Raw genomic sequence first — 20,317 nt, 5'->3', positions numbered from 1 at the left:
CACCCTAGTATGGATAACGGAATAGGTTAATCTAAGAAACAAAAGAATCCTAATTTTGGAAGGGCACGACCTACAAAAAGGGTGGCACGCCTTCTTGTGGGACAAAAAGAAAAAGACCAAAACGTATTTCCATAGACACAGGATAAGAGAAGTATTAATACAAGTATGGGAGGAAATTAAAAGAAAACAATACATGAAAATCCCGAACTGGTTATCGACGATGGAAGCCATGATATACCCAAATACATTAGAGATCAATAAAATGATTAGCTATAAAGCGTTTCTAGATAACCAAGGAAACCTCAAAGTAATCAATCCCTGGTGAGCAGGGAATACACATTGACTGGTGGCCATACTTGCAGATTCAATCTAGGTACAAAAAAGATAAGGAAGAATTTGGCATTGAGGTGGAAACAAATAGATTAGACAAATTACTGATAGGCCCAGAAAAAAAAGTACTATCCAGATTATATAACTATTTATTAGAATTCGACAGGGCGGAAGAGGTAGTAAAAGAGCCAATGATAGCGTGGGCCAAAAATATTGGACATAATATAAATTTGGATGAATGGGAGACGATTTGGAATAGAAACTATAAATTAACAAAAGCGGCAACATACAAAGAAAATCAATATAAAATGTTATACAGGTGGCACCTAGCACCTGCGAGATTAGCAAAAATTTATCCAAATGTAAACCCCAAATGTTGGAAGTGTGGATGTCACCAAGGTACCTTCTTTGATATGTGGTGGTCCTGTCCCGAAGCGAAGAGGTATTGGAGAAAAATTCAAAATTGGCTACAAGAATCAATCAACGAAAAAATTGAATTGATACCTGAAACATTTCTCCTGGGAATACTAAAGACGAAATATGGGGAAAAAAGAAGATATTTAATCATAAATATACTCACTGTAGCAAGAATAGCTTATGCCCAATATTGGAAAGGAAAGGATACACCACCAGAGGAACATATTATCCAGAAAGTTCTAGAATGTGCCGAAATGAACAAACTAACATTAGAATTAAACGAGAGACTCAGAATATTATATGGTGTGGGATGATTGGTACAAGTGGATTGATAACCGAATAAAGAATAGATAAAAGTTAATACAAATTTTAAAATGCATATAGGAATTTGGAACGATGAAATGTAAATGAGAATCAATCTAACTTGTGTAGAAAAATAACACTGTCTGATTGTATTGTATTGTATTGTATTATAATAAATTTCAATAAAAATTTTTGTTAAAAAAATGAAGGCAGATCGATTGATCAGGAAGTTTCATGAGAAGTACCCCCAGAATCCCAAAGAACCTTCCTAGGGATAGAGAGGACCCTGGCTTTCATTAATGTGTGTGTGTGTGCTTGATGTTTTCCAGGTGCTTCTCGCTTTCTACTGGGATCCTACTGTCAACTTTGAAACAGATCAGGCCTGCTGCAGCCATCTTTCCATTTCTCAGCTTGCCACACAGTATGGGAGGGAAGCTGAGAAACGGAAAGATGGCTGCGGCAGGCCTGATCCGTTTTGAAGTTGACACCATTTTCAGTCAGCCCATATCCTGAACTAAAAGTTGGGAATCAGCAGGATAGTCTTGTATTGCTTATTCTGTCAGAAGCAATGGGTTTCATGGATGGCAATCACTTTTTTGACTGGGTAATCAAAGATAGTCTTTGGGTTTGCCAAGGGAGATCCAGTGATTTGGGTTTGGTGTGTTCTACATCAAAAGGTGGGGCTGCTCATTTTATAACTTCTTTCATTATTTATTTATTTTATTATATTTCTATACCGCCCTTCTCCTGCGGGACTCAGGGCGGTGCACAGCCGAGATAAAACATAACATATAAAATTTAAAAAACAATTTAAAAACAATTAAATAATTTCGGCCCAGTAATTAAAATAACCCAATTAAAACCAATTTCAATTAAAACTGAGAGGATGGGATCAATTATTGATTGATTAAGTGCCATCAAGTTGTTGCCAATTCTTAGCAATCAAATAGACTTTTTCCATTATGATCTTCCTTTACCTGGTTTTTCAGTACATTCATTTCTACTGTAATTGAGTCCATCCACCTTGCTGCTGGTCATCTTGTTTTCTTTCCTTTCACCTTTCCCAGCATTAGAAGTTTCTCTGGAGAATTACAACTGTGTATAATTTGAATATTTTTTAAATTAATGGGCCTAAAGCAGAATCATTTGAGCCTGGTCATTTGTGGCTCTAGTGATAACTCTATGATGATTTGTTCAATGATCCATTTGTTTTCTTTACTGCCTACAGTATTCTCAGGAATTTTCTGCATCACTAGGTTTATTATAAACTCTATCTGGGATTTCCATTGGCTTAGTCAGTGGAAAAACCCCAGGTCTAAGATCTGTGGGATTAATTCTCATAAGGAAACAGTCTATTCCATTACTAGAACAAAAGACAGGTTTTGTCTTGCTTTCTTACAATAAAGTGGCTTCAAGCCAGGTATACTACAGATGAAAGAAAAGAGGCACAGAAGGTAACCCTTGCTTTCTTTATAAATAGGGCTTATTTTTGAGACTTTGAGAATTCCTCATATTGAAGTATATTGACTTCATTAGCTTTTCTACAACAAATCTACTTATCGGACACCTTTATGTCCTTGAATGTATTACACTTGTTTCCTGTGTCATTTGTTATAGAGATCTGACAGGTGTATTGTTTATTTTGAACAAGGAAAGTATTAAATTTGCTTTAAATCTAATCACATAGGGGCAGGTTCTCAATACTGAAGGGCAGCAGTGGCTGCCGCTGTTCCAATAATGATTTCCATTATTAGGTCAGGGTTGGTCCTAGAATTGTCAATTGTGCTAGATCAGGGGTGTCAAACTGGCGGCCTGCGGGCCAGATGGGTCACATGCAGGCCATGCCCACCCCAGCTCCGTGAATGGGGAAAATGTCATGTGAAGACAATGTGACGTGGTGAGTTTGACACCCATGTGCTAGATTGTGTCTTGTTGTTTGGCTAATTGATTCATTGTCTGAGCTGACCAATCCATCTGGATCAATATTGGTTTGCTTACTGGCAATTTGAGAATTTGGAGAGATGTTAGGGGTTGCAAGAGAAGCTATAGTTACAGTATATCCTTGGTCTACTAGAGCAAGTTCTCCTCCTATAATGATGGCAGTAACAACCAGATCTAGGCAGGGCTAAAAATCTTGACTTTCTAAAGGAGCATTTCTCAGCTCTGGAAATTCTAAATTCTAAAAATGTGTGGACTTCAGTTCCCAGAATTCCTCAACCCTTTCTTAGAGTTGCCAAGATTGAGAAACACTATTTTAAACCCTGACCACTTACTCAGGAACTGGTTTCTCAACAGAAGGTTCGTAGACATGACTCAGCAAAATTAGTTACTTTATTGCAGACTATTATAAAACACATATATTATAAACATTATATGCTGCAGTCAAATATATGTGTCTGTGCTCTAGGGTTTAAAGCCTAGCTTTCTTCCTCCCATCTTCCTGGAAGAAGATATTTTGTTCCTCTTTTAGGTCAGAGGAAGCCTTAAGTATTTTGCCCTAAAATTCTCTGCCTAAGAAAGGCAGTTGAGGTAAGAAAAGAGCTACCAAGGTTCTTATTTCTCTCTAAGTCTCATGTTGATTTGATAAAAAGTAGATGAAATATATTGCAGGTACATAATTATCTGAAACTAAGATGGCACTATGTTTTTCTGTACTTGTAGGAAAAATGCTGGGAATTAGTAAAATATATTCTCATACTGTCCCATTCTAAAAATCTAGTAGATCATGTTATTTTGTTGCTTTGTGCAAACAAGCTATAATCCTACCCTTGGATTGTGAGATCCTCAAATTCCTATGAATTCTAACAATTCTATGTTACATCAGGATTAAAATTCAATTTAATCATTGTCCTTTATTACAAAACCACCTACAAGATGGTTTACAACGTCCACCCCTTCCTGAATTCAAATAGGTTTGTTCCCACAGTTATTCATCACTTCTACCCAAAATTTTCCCTTCTGAATAAAATCTTTAACTTGATATATCAGAAATTAAACTCGTGTCCTCTCTTAACAAACTATAGGATTTTTCAGCATAAAATTCTATGAATTATTGGAGACTGGGCAAGATGAAGCAGAAATTTAGAACGATTGATTTATGATCAAACAGATTATTTCAGAAAGTTTTTGCAATTTCTTTCAAACTCTCCTTAGACAAGATGCCTTAAGACTTTCTGACTATCATCAAGGTTATTTTGGATTTTTCCACAGGCAATTTTTTTTTCTCTGATGAAATATGACAAAAAAGCAAACTGTTTAAATATTACTTAACTGTAGAAACTTTCTTGATTTATATATGAAATGCTGTTAACATGAAAGTTGATACAACTGATAATTGAAAGTTATCATATCAAATGTTGATGTGAAAGAACCATTTGGATGCTTATAAAACCCACTCTGACATTTTAAATATATATTTAATTTTCTTTTTATTTAACTTAACAGAAAAACTGATAATGATTTTTGCAATTAAAATCACAGCTAATCTTTCATTAACTGTAATCAGCTGTCAATTCCCACAAATCAATAAAACAGTGTATTTGCTTTGTCCTGAAATATGAAATAACTTTTATGATTTTAGGATATTTTCCCTGTATATTTGTCTTCACCTTGTGGTTGGCCTATAAATATGTTACACACTGAAATATTATAGATCATATCATTGTCACTATCACAATTTTCTTTTTCTTTTAGAAAAAAATGAAGGGAAAAGAGAGATAGCAAAAGGAGGGAATTTGAAAGTCAAAGTGAGATTTTAAAAAAAGAATAGGTACTACATAATAGTATCTGGTTGAATTGTGATTTTAAAAATAAGTTGTAGTCTGTTGTATTTCTCTGTATTAAACTATCATATTTGGCAATCACAGCATCTATAAAATTTTATGGAAGATTCAAACCCTCTGTCAAGGCCACGGTTGTTTAATCTGTCCTAGATAAACATGAACAATATGTTGCAGTATTAATCAGGTATGAATTATATTAATTATTGCACAGTAAATATACCCTTACCCTGATATGGAAATCATTTAGGTCCATGCATTTGCACATCTCCAGGAAGAGTATGGAGCCCTCTTCATCTAGGATCATATAGACTGGGATCCGACGTTTGTATGCTGCATCTACTACATCTCGGAAGATGTCCCTGTCGGTGAACTGATCCATGACTATTGCAATTATCTGAACATGCACAAGAAGAGAACACACATTTATTTTAAAAAGTAATGTTGAAAAAAGGTACTGATGTAGGCATGTCATATCATATATACCCACACTCCGTGAATGAGAAACCAGTGCTTTAACTTATTCAAGAACCCATCACTTCATAGCATAAGTCTTCCTGCCTGTAGAAACCAGTTCATTCTTGTTCAGTCATCCTGGGGCTTGCATGGATTGTTCTGTGTTAAATACTATCTAAAGAACACCAAAATAATATGTTTCAATCTCTTTGCAATACAGTGCACACCAACCCCACCTCATCCCATTACTTAGAACAATTTAAACTATATTTAGGAAGATCCCTTTTTCCATTCACCAATATATCAACAGGGTACTTCTTCATCTAACAATGATTATAATTTTTTAAAATATACTTCATATATTAAAAAAATAGTCATTTTGGCTCTTATTTGGCCTCAGATAAAACAGTACAGGTTAGTTAATAATGATAGAGCACATGTTTTGTATTCAGCAGGTTCAATCTTTAGTATTGCATTTCGCAATCTTAGCCGTTATAAAAATGTTCAGTTCCCAGATCCTGCCCCCAGCACTGGCCTACTGTGTTTCCCCAAAAATAAGACCCGGTCTTATTTTCTTTTGGGCCCCAAAATAAGCAGTAGCATTATTTTCAGGGGGGTGTCTTATTTTTTTCCCCCATGTATGGGAGGCCCACTTCTGCTTGCTTGCGAGGTGGGGAGATGGAGCTGCCCCACACGCCCCACACCGGCTTACCTCAGGGCCCCCCGGAGCCAGGCCACCCACATCCTGACACCTGCCTTGCCTCGCAGCAGCAGCTCCAGCAGCCCCGTCGCAGCTGCAATGGAGCAGAGGGCTGAGCGACATGCCGTTGCCACGGCCATGAGGCGGAGGAGTGGAGCTGCCCCATGAGCCCAACACTGACTTACCTCAATGCCCCCACAGCCAGGCTATCCACGCCCCAACATTTGCATATTGAAACATATTGAAAAAATGCATTAAAAAAGACAGAAAATTCCCCACACATGTACACATATTACACCCCTCCTAGCTGAATACTGATTAATACATTACTACAATATTGGTTTCCCTCCCCTTGTGAAACAGGCCTAGACAAAACTATAGGAAATCTGGAAATCTTCCTCATATCATAGGTGGCTCTTTCAATGTCACCAGTCCTGCAAGAAATCAACTGCATTTTAAAAAGGTTTAATGTTTGTTAAATATTTCTCAATAGAGGCATGAGGTGAAATATAAGCAGATATGAAATAAAAAATAACTTAATAAAAGTTTTTAAGTTAGATGGTTATCTAAGATCAATTTTCTACGGAAGCTCCTTCCTTGACCTGTTGAATGGTAGGATTAGCTTTTATTTATTACTTATTTTTATCCTGCCTTCATTATTTATACAAAAAACTCCCATTTTCTCACAACAATAAAAACTCTTGATATGGGTTGAGCTAAGAAAGCATGAATACTAGAGCCACAAAACTGGCTCTTTTTGTCTTAGAATTTTAACAAACACTTGCCATTAGATTATAATAAAGGCAATGTTTTGTTTTAGGCATAGAATGTAACATTCTTCATTTTCTGTTACTTTCATTATATACCTATAATAGACATTTGGCTTACTTTTGAGTCTTGGTTATAATTCTACCTCTAAGTGACCTACCTTGGATATCAAGATAAGGATATCACTTTTTATAATACTGTCTCAGAACAAAGCAACAGATTGTGCTAAATGTCTATAGCATATTTCTATGTTTATTTTAAAAAATTACTAGCGCAGAGTAGCAGGGTTGAGGAAAAATAACCCTTCCTATCTTATCCCGGAATAAAGAACCTAAGGATTTTATTATTAAGACACCTGATGATGACTTGCTTCAGGCACTGTTGGGTGAGTTTCCTATTATCTGAGTCAGCACAAAGTTAAACAATAATCACATTAACACATTATATAAACTAAGAACTCAACTACTGAAATATAAACTGTTGTTTATGGTTATGCTACCTCTTAAAAATATATTAAAATGTTTAGGTAAAAACATTATCTTAGCATTATGAAGAAGAAAGAGGCAATTGTAATAATCAAGTCAATTCTCTGTTTGGTGCAGGAATCCAAATTAAAGCATCCTTGTTAGATGGCTATCCAGTCTTTAATTCAATATATTCAACAAAGAGATTCTCATTATTTTCCTCAGTAATTAACTTCACTGTCAAACTGCTCTTATTGTTCAACCAAATTCCTTTCTGTAGTTTATTAGTTCTGTAGTTCATTAGTCTGTGTTTTGCATTCTCAGGTAATAGGGAAACAGATTTTGATGTTTTTCTCTCTGCCACACTTTTAGGTGTAGATTTTTTTTTCTTAGTCTTTTCTCAAAGCAGAATATACTGAACTTGGTTACCTCATTCAATCCTTAGGCTTTGTTTCCAGTGACACAATTGTTCTTGTTTCCTTTCTCTGCACAAGTTCCAGCTTCTCAATCTTTCTGATTCTTGTAGGGCTTGACAAGTGTGGAATAATGCAAAATTATTATTTCCTATGATTTAGTAATTATGATTCTATTAATGCTGCTTAAATTTGCTATTTTAGGAGCTATGCCATACTGCTCCTCATATAGTTTGCTATCTAGTATATTTATACACACATTTTCATATATATTATAAAAAAGCACTTTATGGCACATTATATCAGTACATTTTATTTAGTTTTCCTCTGAGCTATATAACTATTAAATTTCATTTTGTTATTTTCAGCCTATTAATCTATCAAAATTGTTTTAAATTTTCTTTCTTCTAAAATAACACATCTAGTTTTATGTCATCCAAAGATGTGATAAGCATTTCCCTACTTTTTCATCCAGAAATTAATATGCATGTTGAAGAACAGCTGCCCTTTTTTATTCTTATCCACCTCCTTTAACCAAGCTGCATCCTTGTTGTATTTTTTTGGGCTATCCCATATCTGTGCTCAGAACTCTACCGTTTCTTCCTTGTCAGGTACTAACTGATTCACTGCCATTTCTCCATTGATGTATTAGTAGAAATGCTTCTGATTTGATTAGAATTGGAGGTTCTGCCTATAATTTGCAATTCAAGCATCATATCTGCTGATTTTCTTTGCTGTCATCTGCTGCTTATTATTTCCAGTGCTTCCTTGATCTTCTTTGTTTCCAAGTGTTATTTCTTGATTAGGTATTCTTTGGTCTTGTTGATCAGCTTCTTTTCTTTCATCTGTTCTAGCTTTTTTGCATCTCATCTCAGCTTGCTGATCCTATTTTCCATTTTGGTGGTGGATTGTCCGGCTTTTTTTCTTCTTTGTTGATTTTGCATCCCAGGTATTCAGTTACAACTGCAGCTGTGCTGTACATTAATTGGTTTGTTTCCTGGTCCTTATATTTGATATTGTAGCGTTGGCACCTTTTAATGCTTGTGCTAGCTATTTCTTTGGAACAAGTTTCAACACAGGCAACCTTATTCTGAAATTTTTGTGGTTTTATATGTTCAGCTAATTTTTGTTTCATTTGTTTCATTTCTTTAGTTAGAGGGCTTTGTTATTTTTGAGGCAGAGGAGAGGTTGCCTGGTTTCCAAATGAAAACTATTCCATACATCTGCTGAATTCCTCTACTGCCAACTCTCCCTGGTTTGTCTCTGGCAAGGCTTTGTTTTCTCTGCCCTGGGTAGACCTTTGCAGTTCTTCCAATTCTGTTTCTGTGAATACTTTATTTCATATTATAAATCAGTGTTGATCTGCTAGCTTCTGTTCTGTTATTTCTGATTCTAGATGATGTTCTTTCCAGAACTTGTTTAAAATATCTTCTTCTAGCGTGGTCCTTCTTAACACCAGCAACAATTGAGCCAGGATGGATTTCTGTAATTTTATCTGACTCCTCTGATGAGACCTGTCCAGTATGGTTGAATCTCTGGCATGGCTCTCATTTTCCTCAGAGCACAAAAGCCCCACAACCATGTCAAGGTATTGCCTCACTGGGTGATGATAATGATGATATTGCAAATTGCCTTTTGCAATTAGACTGATGGTAATTATGAGATAGGAGTAGTGTCCTCCTTAATTTCTCACTGGCTTTTAAAACCATCAGACGTGGAATCTACTAGACCAGTTTAGGGGATTGAGAATGGAAAGCCCAGTGTTGCAATGAATCTCCTTCCTTCTTCAAAACTAGGTAGATGGGGGGGGGGGGAGGGAGAGAGATCAAGTCAAAGATGCCAGCTATGTGGGGTTCTTCAAAGCTCAATACTCTCCCTGCTTCCTATTAACATGTACATGAAGTCCTGGGTATGGTTGATACACGGTAAAATATCATCAGCATGCTTATAAAACCCAACCATACATCTCTGCTCCTGACTGGAAAGTGATGCCACCAAATTTCTTTTCTACTGTCTGGGAACTGTGAGGGTATACATCAGGGGTGGGTTCTACTTACCTTTACTACCAGTTTGCAACGGGGCCGCATGCGCCCACTGACCCTGATGATGTCAGGGTCAGCGGGCGGAGTGTCCTGCCAGTTTTACTACCAGTTCTATAGAACTGGTCCGAACCAGGGGCAACCCACCGCTGGTATACATGGAGAAGAATAGGTTTAAGTCAATTCTGGCAGTACCAAGTGGCTGTAGATTTTGCTCCCCATCCCCCCATGCATGGAGACTTTTATCTTTAGTTCTGAACAGGATGGCCTTAATGGCATGCAACTTATAAGCTTATCACAACCAGATATCAGAATAGCATTATACTAAAGTAGAAATAGCACATCTGGTTGTGATAAGCTGTTAGGGAGAAGAGACTCTCCCTAGTTTCTTGGGTGATAAAGGAGATGGGACAGGAGAATTGACTTTCAGATTTGCAAGATTCTCCTGTCCCATCTCCTTTATCACCCAAGAAACTAGGGAGAGTCTCTTCTGAGCCTCTTGCCCTGGCCACTATCTACCTGTAGGTTATGCTGTCTCTTATTGAGCAATCTCTCTTTTCCCAGTCTCCTAAAGTACCATATTTTTCAGACTATAAGACACACCTTTTTACCCCCAAAAAGAGGGTGAAAATTTAGGTGCGTCTTATACACCGAATGTAGCCCTGCCCACCCACTGGCCCCCACCCTTTGGCCTGTGCCTCGCAGCAGTTACCTCCTTGCAAGCAAACAGCAAGAAAAAACAGGTCCTTTCAGCTTCAGCATAGGCTAATTAGCACAAGTTGATTAGATTGGCCTCCTGACTCTCAGATGATTTGCTCTCAGTTGTTTTGTGCAGGGCTCTGCTGCTTGCTGCAAAGAGTGCTAGAGCAGATTTTTTTCCCCCTTGTGCTAATCAAGCTACACTGAAAACGAAACTGAAAGTAAAGCAGGCTCAGTTTGCTGCAAAGAAAAATTAGGCAGAGGCAGACGGAGATTTCTTTTTCTTTTTTTTTCCTCACTAAAAAAGGTAGGTGCAAACAATGGGAAATTTAGGGCAAAGGAGGAGAGTTCAAGATTTTAAAACACAAAAGAAAAAAAGGAGAAAGAAAAAGGCAAAAATAAAAATGGAAAGGGAGAAAAAGAAAAAGAAATGAGAAAGATGTTATACATATTTAGAATTGAAATATGAATAGTAGTAAGAAATAAATGGGAAATCATGATTGTAAAAATGAAATGAATAATAATTGGAATATTTGTCTTTGTATTTTTGAAATCTACACAATTATAAGTTTTTATTTTTTTTATTTTATTTTTTAGAAATATGAATAAGTATAAACTGTAACAATTGAAATACCTTTAATGGTATATGGTGGTGAAAATAAAAAGGATTAAGTTGTAGCTTGGATAACAGCTATAACATTTTTAAATTTAATTCGGGAAATTGTAACGATTGAAATACTTTAATTATATATTGTGATGAAAGTAGAAATGATTAAGTTGTGATTTGGAGGATTATATGGGCAAAACTATTTAGAGTTTAAGATGTGAAAATGAGTAACATAAGGGGAAAGCTCTATTTAACTAGGGAATTGTAATAATTGAGATACTATTAATTGTATATTGTGTTGAAAGCAGAAATGGTTAAGTTGTGGTTTGGAAGAATATATGGGGAAAATTATTTGGTTTATTATTGGTAAATATAATTGATTTGTAAGAAATTGAATTGCATGGAAATAATTGGAATATTCATGTTAATATTGATTAATATACAAAAAAGATAGTTATATAACTAATTGATTTATATTAAAATGTTGAATTTGTATTAAACACCTGTAATATTACATAATTAACCAATGTGAGGATGGATATAAAAATAGATGACAATGGGAAGGGATATAATATAGAATAGAAGGGAAAAATTGAATTTGATTAAGATTAGAGATGAGGATGAAGGGTAATACTGTTTTTTTTTTTAAAAAATAGATGAGGAATAAATATGGCAAAAAGGAAATATAGAAATTGTAAATTTAATTGAAATGACTAAACACTGTTTAAATTTGTGAACCGGCCAAATACTCTGTTCAAAGAAACTACATTGTATGTTTGTATGTGTGTTTGTCTAAAAAATAAAAAAAAAGCTTTTTATAAAAACAAAACAAAAAAGGTAGGTGCGTCTTATACTCCAAAAAATACAATATTTCTAACATTCCATTTATAGGGCACTTCACAACAATGAAATCCAATATCTATGAAACCATAAACCATAAAACTAAAAGTTCATAGAAAGTTTACAGATCATATCGGTACTTGCAATTGTTTTTCCAACTTCAGGTCTTCATTAACACTTATTTAGCAGTTGCACATTGGTTGCACAAAGCCAAATTACTACCACATGCCAGCAAGAGAAAAAAAAACACATACAACACTTTGATGCAACCTGGTAGTTAACAGGAAACACTCAATCAACAACCCACAATTCCAGAGACTATTTTTTAAAAAAAGTTTGATCAGTGAATGGTATGATAGGAAAGAAGAAAAAAATACTGCATGAAGTAAGAATACTGTGCATAGTAATTAGAGGAAACTTCCTATATAGTGGATGGTTGGCAAATCTGAGATTTTAGTTGAGGAAATCACCTATCACAACATTTTTAATGTTGCACGCTAAAACGATCTAGACAAAATTTAGCATGGATCTCTTCTGAATGTGCAGTAAAAGTGCACTGTGGGGACAGCAAAATATGGGGCAGCATAATGTTTTTCTGCAATCTTGCTTTTATTCTTTTTTGCTTTAATGGTTGTGAGATTATTTAAACTGTTAGTTGTAAACCTCCCAGAGTCACATTCAGTGAGGTGGACAGCTACAGTATATACATTGTTAATTAATGAATTAATTAAATCCTGACTACATTTTGAAGAGCAGGTTCAAAATGTAGGTAATATTTATTTAGTAACTTTATATCATTATACAACTTGCAACTCTTGGCAATATACATTTAATAGAGAACCCTGCCCCAAATGCAGTTTACAACATTAACAAAATTTAATAGGCAGTTGGAACCCTCATTTCTACTTATGCCCCTCCAAGTATAAACTCAAATCAATTTGACTCCAATGCTTAGGAAAATGACCAAGATGAGAGAGAGAGGAGGGAGGGAGGAGGAGAGGGCGATCATTCCAGAAGACAGGTACAGCAACAAAAGGCATGCCTTCTGGGTCCTGCCACATGATATTGCCTTAGGGAAGAGAACTGAAACACGCCCATTCTAATACAGCATGTGGGATAGACAAATGCCATCAGGTACATTAGATCCTACTTCCATCAGTGGAGGAATGGATTGTGAAAATGTTAGTCACCACTTTGAATTGACCTGAGAATCCATTGGGAACCAGTATAGCTCACAAAACAGTATTGCTATTGTACCAGGGTGTGAACATAACTACGTATGGCAATGTATTCTGGAGAAATTATGGCTTCTGTCCTCTAGGACAGTCCCATGTAAAATACATTACAGTAATGCAACTGGAAAGTGATAGTAAAAGTGATAGCAAGCAGAGCCTTCTGAACCAGGGATTTGTGCATAAGATGAAGCTGTGCATAGGCCCTTCTGGCTACCACTGCCATCTGTTTTTCAAGCAGAAAACGTGAGTGCACAAACTGCACACTGGCTCTGAGTGGGGAGCACAATCTCCTCAGAATCAAAGATGGAAAACTTCCAATGTAAAAGCCAGAGGACCCAAGCCCCACAGCCATTTGTTATCATTACTAATCTCAGACATAGTGCTAGTACTTCTAATCTCCTTATAACATGTTAATATACAGTGGGCCAAAAAAGTATTTAGTCAGCCACCAATTGTGCAAGTTCTCCTACTTAAAAAGATGAGAGAGGCCTGTAATTGTCATCATAGGTAGACCTCAACTATGAGAGACAAAATGAGAAAATAAATCCAGACAGTCACATTGTCTGATTTGGAAAGAATTTATTTGCAAATTATGGTGGAAAATAAGTATTTGGTCAATATCAAAAGTTCATCTCAATACTTCGTTATATATCCTTTGTTGGCAATGACAGAGGTCAAACGTTTTCTGTAAGTCTTCACAAGGTTGGCACACACTGTTGCTGGTATGTTGGCCCATTCCTCCATGCAGATCTCCTCTACAGCAGTGATGTTTTGGGGCTGTCGCTGGGCAACACGGACTTTCAACTCCCTCCAAAGGTTTTCTTTGGGGTTGAGATCTGGAGACTGGCTAGGCCACTCCAGGACCTTGAAATGCTTCTTACGAAGCCCCTCCTTCGTTGCCCGGGTGGTGTGTTTGGGATCATTGTCATGCTGAAAGACCCAGCCACGTTTCATCTTCAACGCCCTTGCTGATGGAAGGAGGTTTGCACTCAACATCTCACAATACATGACCCCCATTCATTCTTTCCTGTACACGGATCAGTCGTCCTGATCCCTTTGCAGAGAAACAGTCCCAAAGCATGATGTTGCCACCCCCATGCTTCACAGTAGATATGGTGTTCTTTGGATGCAACTCAGCATTCTCTCTCCTCCAAACACGGCGAGTTGTGTTTCTACCAAACAGTTCTACTTTGGTTTCATCTGACCATATGACATTCTCCCAATCCTCTTCTGGATCATCCAAATGCTCTCTAGCAAACTTCAGATGGGCCCAGACATGTACTGGCTTAAGCAGGGGGACACGTCTGGCACTGCAGGATCTGAGTCCCTGGCGGCATAGTGTGTTACTGATGGTTGCCTTTGTTACATTGGTCCCAGCTCTCTGCAGGTCATTCATAGGTCCCCCCGTGTGGTTCTGGAATTTTTGCTCACCATTCTTGTGCTCATTTTGAGCCCATGGGGTGAGATCTTGCGTGGGGCCCAGATTGAGGGAGATTATCAGTGGTCTTGTATGTCTTCCATTTTCTAATTCTTGCTCCCACAGTTGATTTCTTCACACCAAGCTGCTTGCCTATTTCAGATTCAGTCTTCCCAGCCTGGTGCAGGTCTACAATTTTGTTTCTGGTGTCCTTCGACAGCTCTTTGGTCTTTACCATAGTGGAGTTTGGAGTGTGACTGTTTGAGGTTGTGGACAGGGGTCTTTTATACTGATAACAAGTTCAAACAGGTGCCATTAATACAGGTAATGAGTGGAGGACAGAGGAGCCTCTTAAAGAAGAAGTTACAGGTCTGTGAGAGCCAGAAATCTTGCTTGTTTGTAGGTGACCAAATACTTATTTTCCACCATAATTTGCAAATAAATTCTTTCCAAATCAGACAATGTGATTGTCTGGATTTGTTTTCTCAATTTGTCTCTCATAGTTGAGGTCTACCTATGATGACAATTACAGGCCTCTCTCATCTTTTTAAGTGGGAGAACTTGCACAATTGGTGGCTGACTAAATACTTTTTTGCCCCACTGTAATGCCAATCAGCTGACTTAAAATGAATTCATAAGAATTAAAACTAAATTCTTATTTAGATTCTTTTTGTATATTTTGTTTATTTATTAGTTTATAATTTAAAATACAAAAATACAACAGAAAATAGTAGAAAAACAAGAGGGGAGAGGGAAGGGAAAAGTGTAGGGCAAAGGGGAAAAAAAGGCAATGATCTCTGACTCTCTTTGGTGTAGTAGAATAGCATCAAACCTCAACTTTTTATTTTTACATAATAATATAAACTAGCCATTTCTACAACAACAAGCCTATCTATTGGTAAAACCCAAAATCAAAGTTTCATTTTTTTTCCACCTTAAGGACAAAGTCCAGAAGCTGTTTTCAAGTAGAAAAAGAATTAAAATTGAATTCTTAAAAAAAACCTCACCTTAAGATTTCAGAATCTACGTATTATATTATTTTAGATAGTTCTGAAGAACAAATTATCTAGAACAGCTACTTACAGAAAAACCTGCAAGGGCTGGATTAGTCTGCAAAATATTCTTAAAGTTGTCATATTATCTTTTAAAGAAGACATCCCTTTCCTCTAGAACAGGGCTGTCAAACTCCTGGCCCATGGGCTGGATGCATCATGCGCTGGCCACGCCCATACCCAGTTTAGCAAAGGGAGGGAGAAAGTCCAGATACGTCACTCCGCTGTGATGATGTGTGTTTGACTCTAGAATAAAGATTAGGCATATTTTGATCTTTCAAATGTTGCTGGACTATATTCATAGCAGCTCCAGCTCACATGGCCAATAGTAAAGGAAGGTGAGAATTGTAAAAGGTAACTGGTTTCCCAGGCCTTCCTGAACATATATTCAAGATATGAGTATTTAAATTTCTAAGTGTTACTCCATTCAATATAAATTCCAGTAGCTTTTCCTGACAACTGATAACCAGCAACCCAACTACTGAGTGTATATTAACTGCCAGGTTCTCAAAATACATTAGGCTAGTTTGTGGATGTGATATGCAAACACAGTCCTTGCTACTTCTATAACACCTGGTATTGCCTAACCAGTAATCCCTTTAGAAACTCTATTTATTAAAGACTTTACAGTTTTTACATAAACACTGCTTTGTTAATAAGCAACCTAATGAACTTAAAAGCAGTTTTAATATTTTGTGACTTTTTGATTTGTTGCTCTAACTAAAACATTGCCAAGATCTTGCCCTCAAATCCTAAAAGTGATAATGGCAAAGTACTGGAGTACTAGATTCAAGGAGAACTTTTATCTTCTTCCAGAGGTCTCTTAAGTATTTACTAATGTCTGACCCTAATTATTTCCTTAGCCCAGACAAGATCAACCAGATACTCTCCCTTGGAAGGATAAATCCCATTCAAATGTTCTTGGAAGGTATCTTTTCTATCTTGTAAAATTACTATGGGCAATATATAAAACATGAGCTTTCAGAAGAAACAGATGAAAGTGTGGTTTAATAATTTAAAAAAATATTGACACAATCCATAAATTCTTAATGTCATTACCATTTATTTCAATTTGGTTGAATGCATAAGGAAAATGGCTGCACTTTGTAATAATTAAAATAGTTCACCTGACTTTTTAAAAGGTAAATTTAGGATCTGTGTATATTGAGTCAGAGAAATTTGCATGGAATAATGAAAAATTTGCTGTTGAAAATTAAAAAAACACAGATCGCTTCAAAGAACATGTTAGGGCCTGTTCTGTAGAGTTGGTTTTTCGTAAGATTCTATAAGCTATATATCCTTAAGCTCCTTCCAGAGGCAAATTAAGCAATCTTTCTTTAAAATAAACAGAACCTTTGGTAGCTTTAAGCAGAAAAAAGATAAAGTGCTGGTTTATTAGAAAAGGGACTTTAGTGGACATGAAATGTTTAGAGCCTGGAACAACATTCACTCAACTTGATTTTGTAAATCTAAATAAAACTTTCTATAAATGTCCCAGTATGCTTGTTGCACAGACCCGCGTACACCATATGCAGCTACTGTATATAATTTACCGAATAAATTACAGCGGCAGGTTTCACAACACGCTGAAACTGATTAAACAAGATTTCGATTCCTGGCGAGGTGCAAACGCTACCTTTTCGAGAGGTAACGTCCGCGTCGGTGAAGGAAAGGAAGAGATCCCTCGCTCAAGTTGGAGGAATTATGGGGCAAGTTAGCTCTTACGTCGAGGTAGGTCAGAAGGCAGAGGACTTCGCTGGCCCTGGCTGGCTGGCTGGCTGGCTGGCTGGAGAGCTGCCCTTAGATCTGAAAGGCGCAAAGGCGAACTACCCACCTTCTTCGCTTGCTGGATCGTTTCACGCACCACTTGCTTGACGTGGGGCGCCTTGTCTTCCTTGCGCGGGTGCGTGTAGAGAGCCAGACGCGTGGCTCCCCGGTAGAAATAGTTATGAGTCCACCCCATGTCCAGCGGAGGGATCTCCGTATCGGAGCGTTCGGGCCAGTAAGACAGCGAAAGGGGTTTTCCTGAAGGTCCGGTGACCGTTTTGCCAGTCTCCAAGTGGGCATCGTAAGCACGCCAACCGTCCCGCAAGACCTCCAACTCTCTGCTGGAAAGGAAGTCAGGCAGCTGCTCTGTCTTCAGCTGCGACTTATACGCTTTCTCCCCGTCGGCCGCGAGGACCTCCAGTGCCCGCCGTTGCTCCTCGCTGTAGTAGTATCGCGGATTATGTTCACTGATCCGTTCGTTCACGTGAGTATCCTCCAGGCAAAGAACCTGAGACTCCGCCATGCTCCACGTCGGCGCGATTCACTCACTGTGGACTTGCAGCCTACCAACGGTACCGGGATCCGGGCAGGGCGGGAGGAGCTTTCGTAAACCGCCTCCCCATACCTTGAAAGGTGAAGACTGACTCGGCCTACGTAACTTGTTCTCGAATCTGCCAAGTCAGTAAAGGCTGCCACCTTACTGCTGTTCTCCTCTTTCATGCGAAGAGAGAGAGAACAAACTTCAAACTTGAGCAGGCAGATTACTCTTAAATCGGTATTGCTCAACCTCAGCAACTTGAAACTCTGTGAGCTTCATCTCCCAGAATCCCCCAGTCACAAAAGTTCTTTGAAAAACGGTGCTATAAAACGTTGCAGCTTATTTAATAAAAGTACGGAAACCGACAAGAAAGGGAACACATAATTTATTTTAAAATGAATCTTTTTTTTTTTAATTAAAAGACTTATATTGTTTCAATTTGAAAAAAACCAAATAGGTGGAGGAGCATTAGCTGTATCAGAAGTCCTAATACATCTTCTCATCACCACCTAATGCCACTTAAATACTAATACATAGATTTAAATCTTTTGGTCTTTTAAAGTTGTAAACATTCAAGACTGAATTTTGTAGTCTGGCTCTATAATGTCATTATAAACCAGAATGCATGCCACTTGATTTCTAAGGTTATCTTTAATGAGGCCACTGATGTTGGTTTATAAACTACGCTGAGAATTCAGACATCTGTGCCTTGTTCAGTAAACTATGCCAAACATAGACTAGTTTACTGTGACGTGTGAAGCAAGTCTGTGTAAGATTCATTTTGGCATCTAAGGAAACAACTTGCACCCACGCTAAAACCACATCTGCCTGATAAAACAGTGTTGTGGTTAACATAATATTCACTTGCTATCCCTACACACCCAAGGGATTTGTAATTCTAATGGCAAAACATTTCACTAAAGGTTGAACAAATTGTCTTCTACAGTTAAAGCATTTCTAACAACAGTATAAAATATTATAATGGGATAGTATCGTATGAGATTAAACATGTTTGTTACATTCATTTTTAGGTATTAATAATTTGGAAAAGATGAAGATGAAAAGAAAAACTTAGGAAGAGTTTGGTTATGCCAGGCTGTTAGCAGTTTACCTGCTGTTCTGACAGGCTTGAGGAATAAAAGATACCGAAGTAGATGAATTATGAGTCAAAATATTAATGAGGCAGTAAATGAATTTGATGGGTGCAGTTTATTGCACTGATTTACAGTTTGTCAGAAAGACTGGTATATAATTTATACAATACACATTATGCAATGTGCATTTGGTGTAATTTAGATCCTCTCCTAGTTTCGATTTTTGGTTCACTAGGTTTTGAGAAAGGCTATATTTATTTCTTCCAAAAGGGAAATAATGTGTCAGTAGTAATTCAAGTGCAATTGCTAATATTTACCATGCTGAATTAAGGCTATAAATGAGGGAAATCATGCATTTAATTTATTAAAGACAGTATCTCAGTCTCACTTCCTTACAAGTATTTAACAAAATTTTAGTTTTATTTTTATAATTATTTTAATATTTTCTAGAAAGCTTTGTTATAAAAGTCTTCTTTACCATAGTTTAAATAAGCATATCCAATTTGTGACTGTCATCTATTTGACATGTTTGCATGAACTGGATTGCTGCAGTAAGTTGGGTTTTTCTTGTGAAATTCCTTAAAGGAATCCTATTTCTGACTAGTTTACTGGTGATCTTTTAAGACAGTTTTCTCAAAAACCAGTCATTTGCTGGGAGTTTCAGGAGAAAAGAAGTTAAGAGTTGCTTTTTTCTGAGTGAGTTTGAGGGAAGCAGAAAGAAAAAGATGTTGTAGGGCTGAGTTTGAGGAATCAGATCTAAAACCAAGAAAGGGGAAGCAATAAGGTAAAATTGGCAGAGAACATTTATTTAGTTGTGTGAAGATTGCCTTCTGCAGTTGTAGGTGCTTCATAACTGCAAGTTTTCAAAAATAGATTGGACAACCATTTGACTGGGATGGTGGGACACTCCTGCCTTGAGTGGGAGGTTGGGCTAGAAGACCTCCAAGGTCCCTTCTTCCCCATGATACTGTGATTGAAAGATTGTTGATTGAAGGATGCTGAAGATTTGTTCTTATTCTACTCTGTGCAGCACATTTGATTTTGGGGTATTTTTGCATCTCCTCCAATTCTTAATCCATCTGTCTCTGTCTCTGTCTCTGTCTCTCTCTGTCTCTCTCTCTCTCTCTCTCTGTCTCTATCTATCTATCTATCTATCTATCTATCTATCTATCTATCTATCTCCCAATCTATCTCTATCTATCTATCTATCTCCCAATCTATCTCCCAATCTATCTACCTCCTGGTTTTAGGATGCAGGTCTTAGGCACAGGCAATCTACTGCATTAAACTATTATTTTAAATCCCAACAATATTATTTTTATTCAAAAATCTCCAATAAAACTGGGATGGGGTGGTGCAACTCTCCTAGTGCTTCTTGAACTCTTGGTGGCTTCCAACA

The 20,317-nt window shown here is 37.2% G+C and overlaps 1 protein-coding gene across 1 annotated transcript in view; it reads right to left on the bottom strand.

Moving 5' to 3' along the window:
- Positions 1-18,005, bottom strand: part of SACK1F (scaffolding CK1 anchoring protein F) — a 32,425-nt gene extending 14,420 nt beyond the window's left edge. Inside the window, exons 1-2 of the mRNA XM_034403197.3 lie at positions 17,354-18,005; positions 5,059-5,226 (exon numbers count right to left, since the gene is read on the bottom strand). Coding sequence (XP_034259088.1) covers positions 5,059-5,226; positions 17,354-17,809 — 624 coding nt within the window. The 5' untranslated portion in view covers positions 17,810-18,005. The remainder of the gene's footprint in view (positions 1-5,058; positions 5,227-17,353) is intronic.
- Between the last annotated feature and the right edge of the window lie 2,312 nt (positions 18,006-20,317).

The sequence above is a fragment of the Pantherophis guttatus genome, chromosome 7 (genome assembly GCF_059756535.1).
Source record: "Pantherophis guttatus breed Tessera chromosome 7, ASM5975653v1, whole genome shotgun sequence".
NCBI lineage: Eukaryota > Metazoa > Chordata > Lepidosauria > Squamata > Colubridae > Pantherophis > Pantherophis guttatus.
Note: the sequence above shows the minus strand (reverse complement) of the source record. Positions and strands in the feature narration are given on the sequence as shown.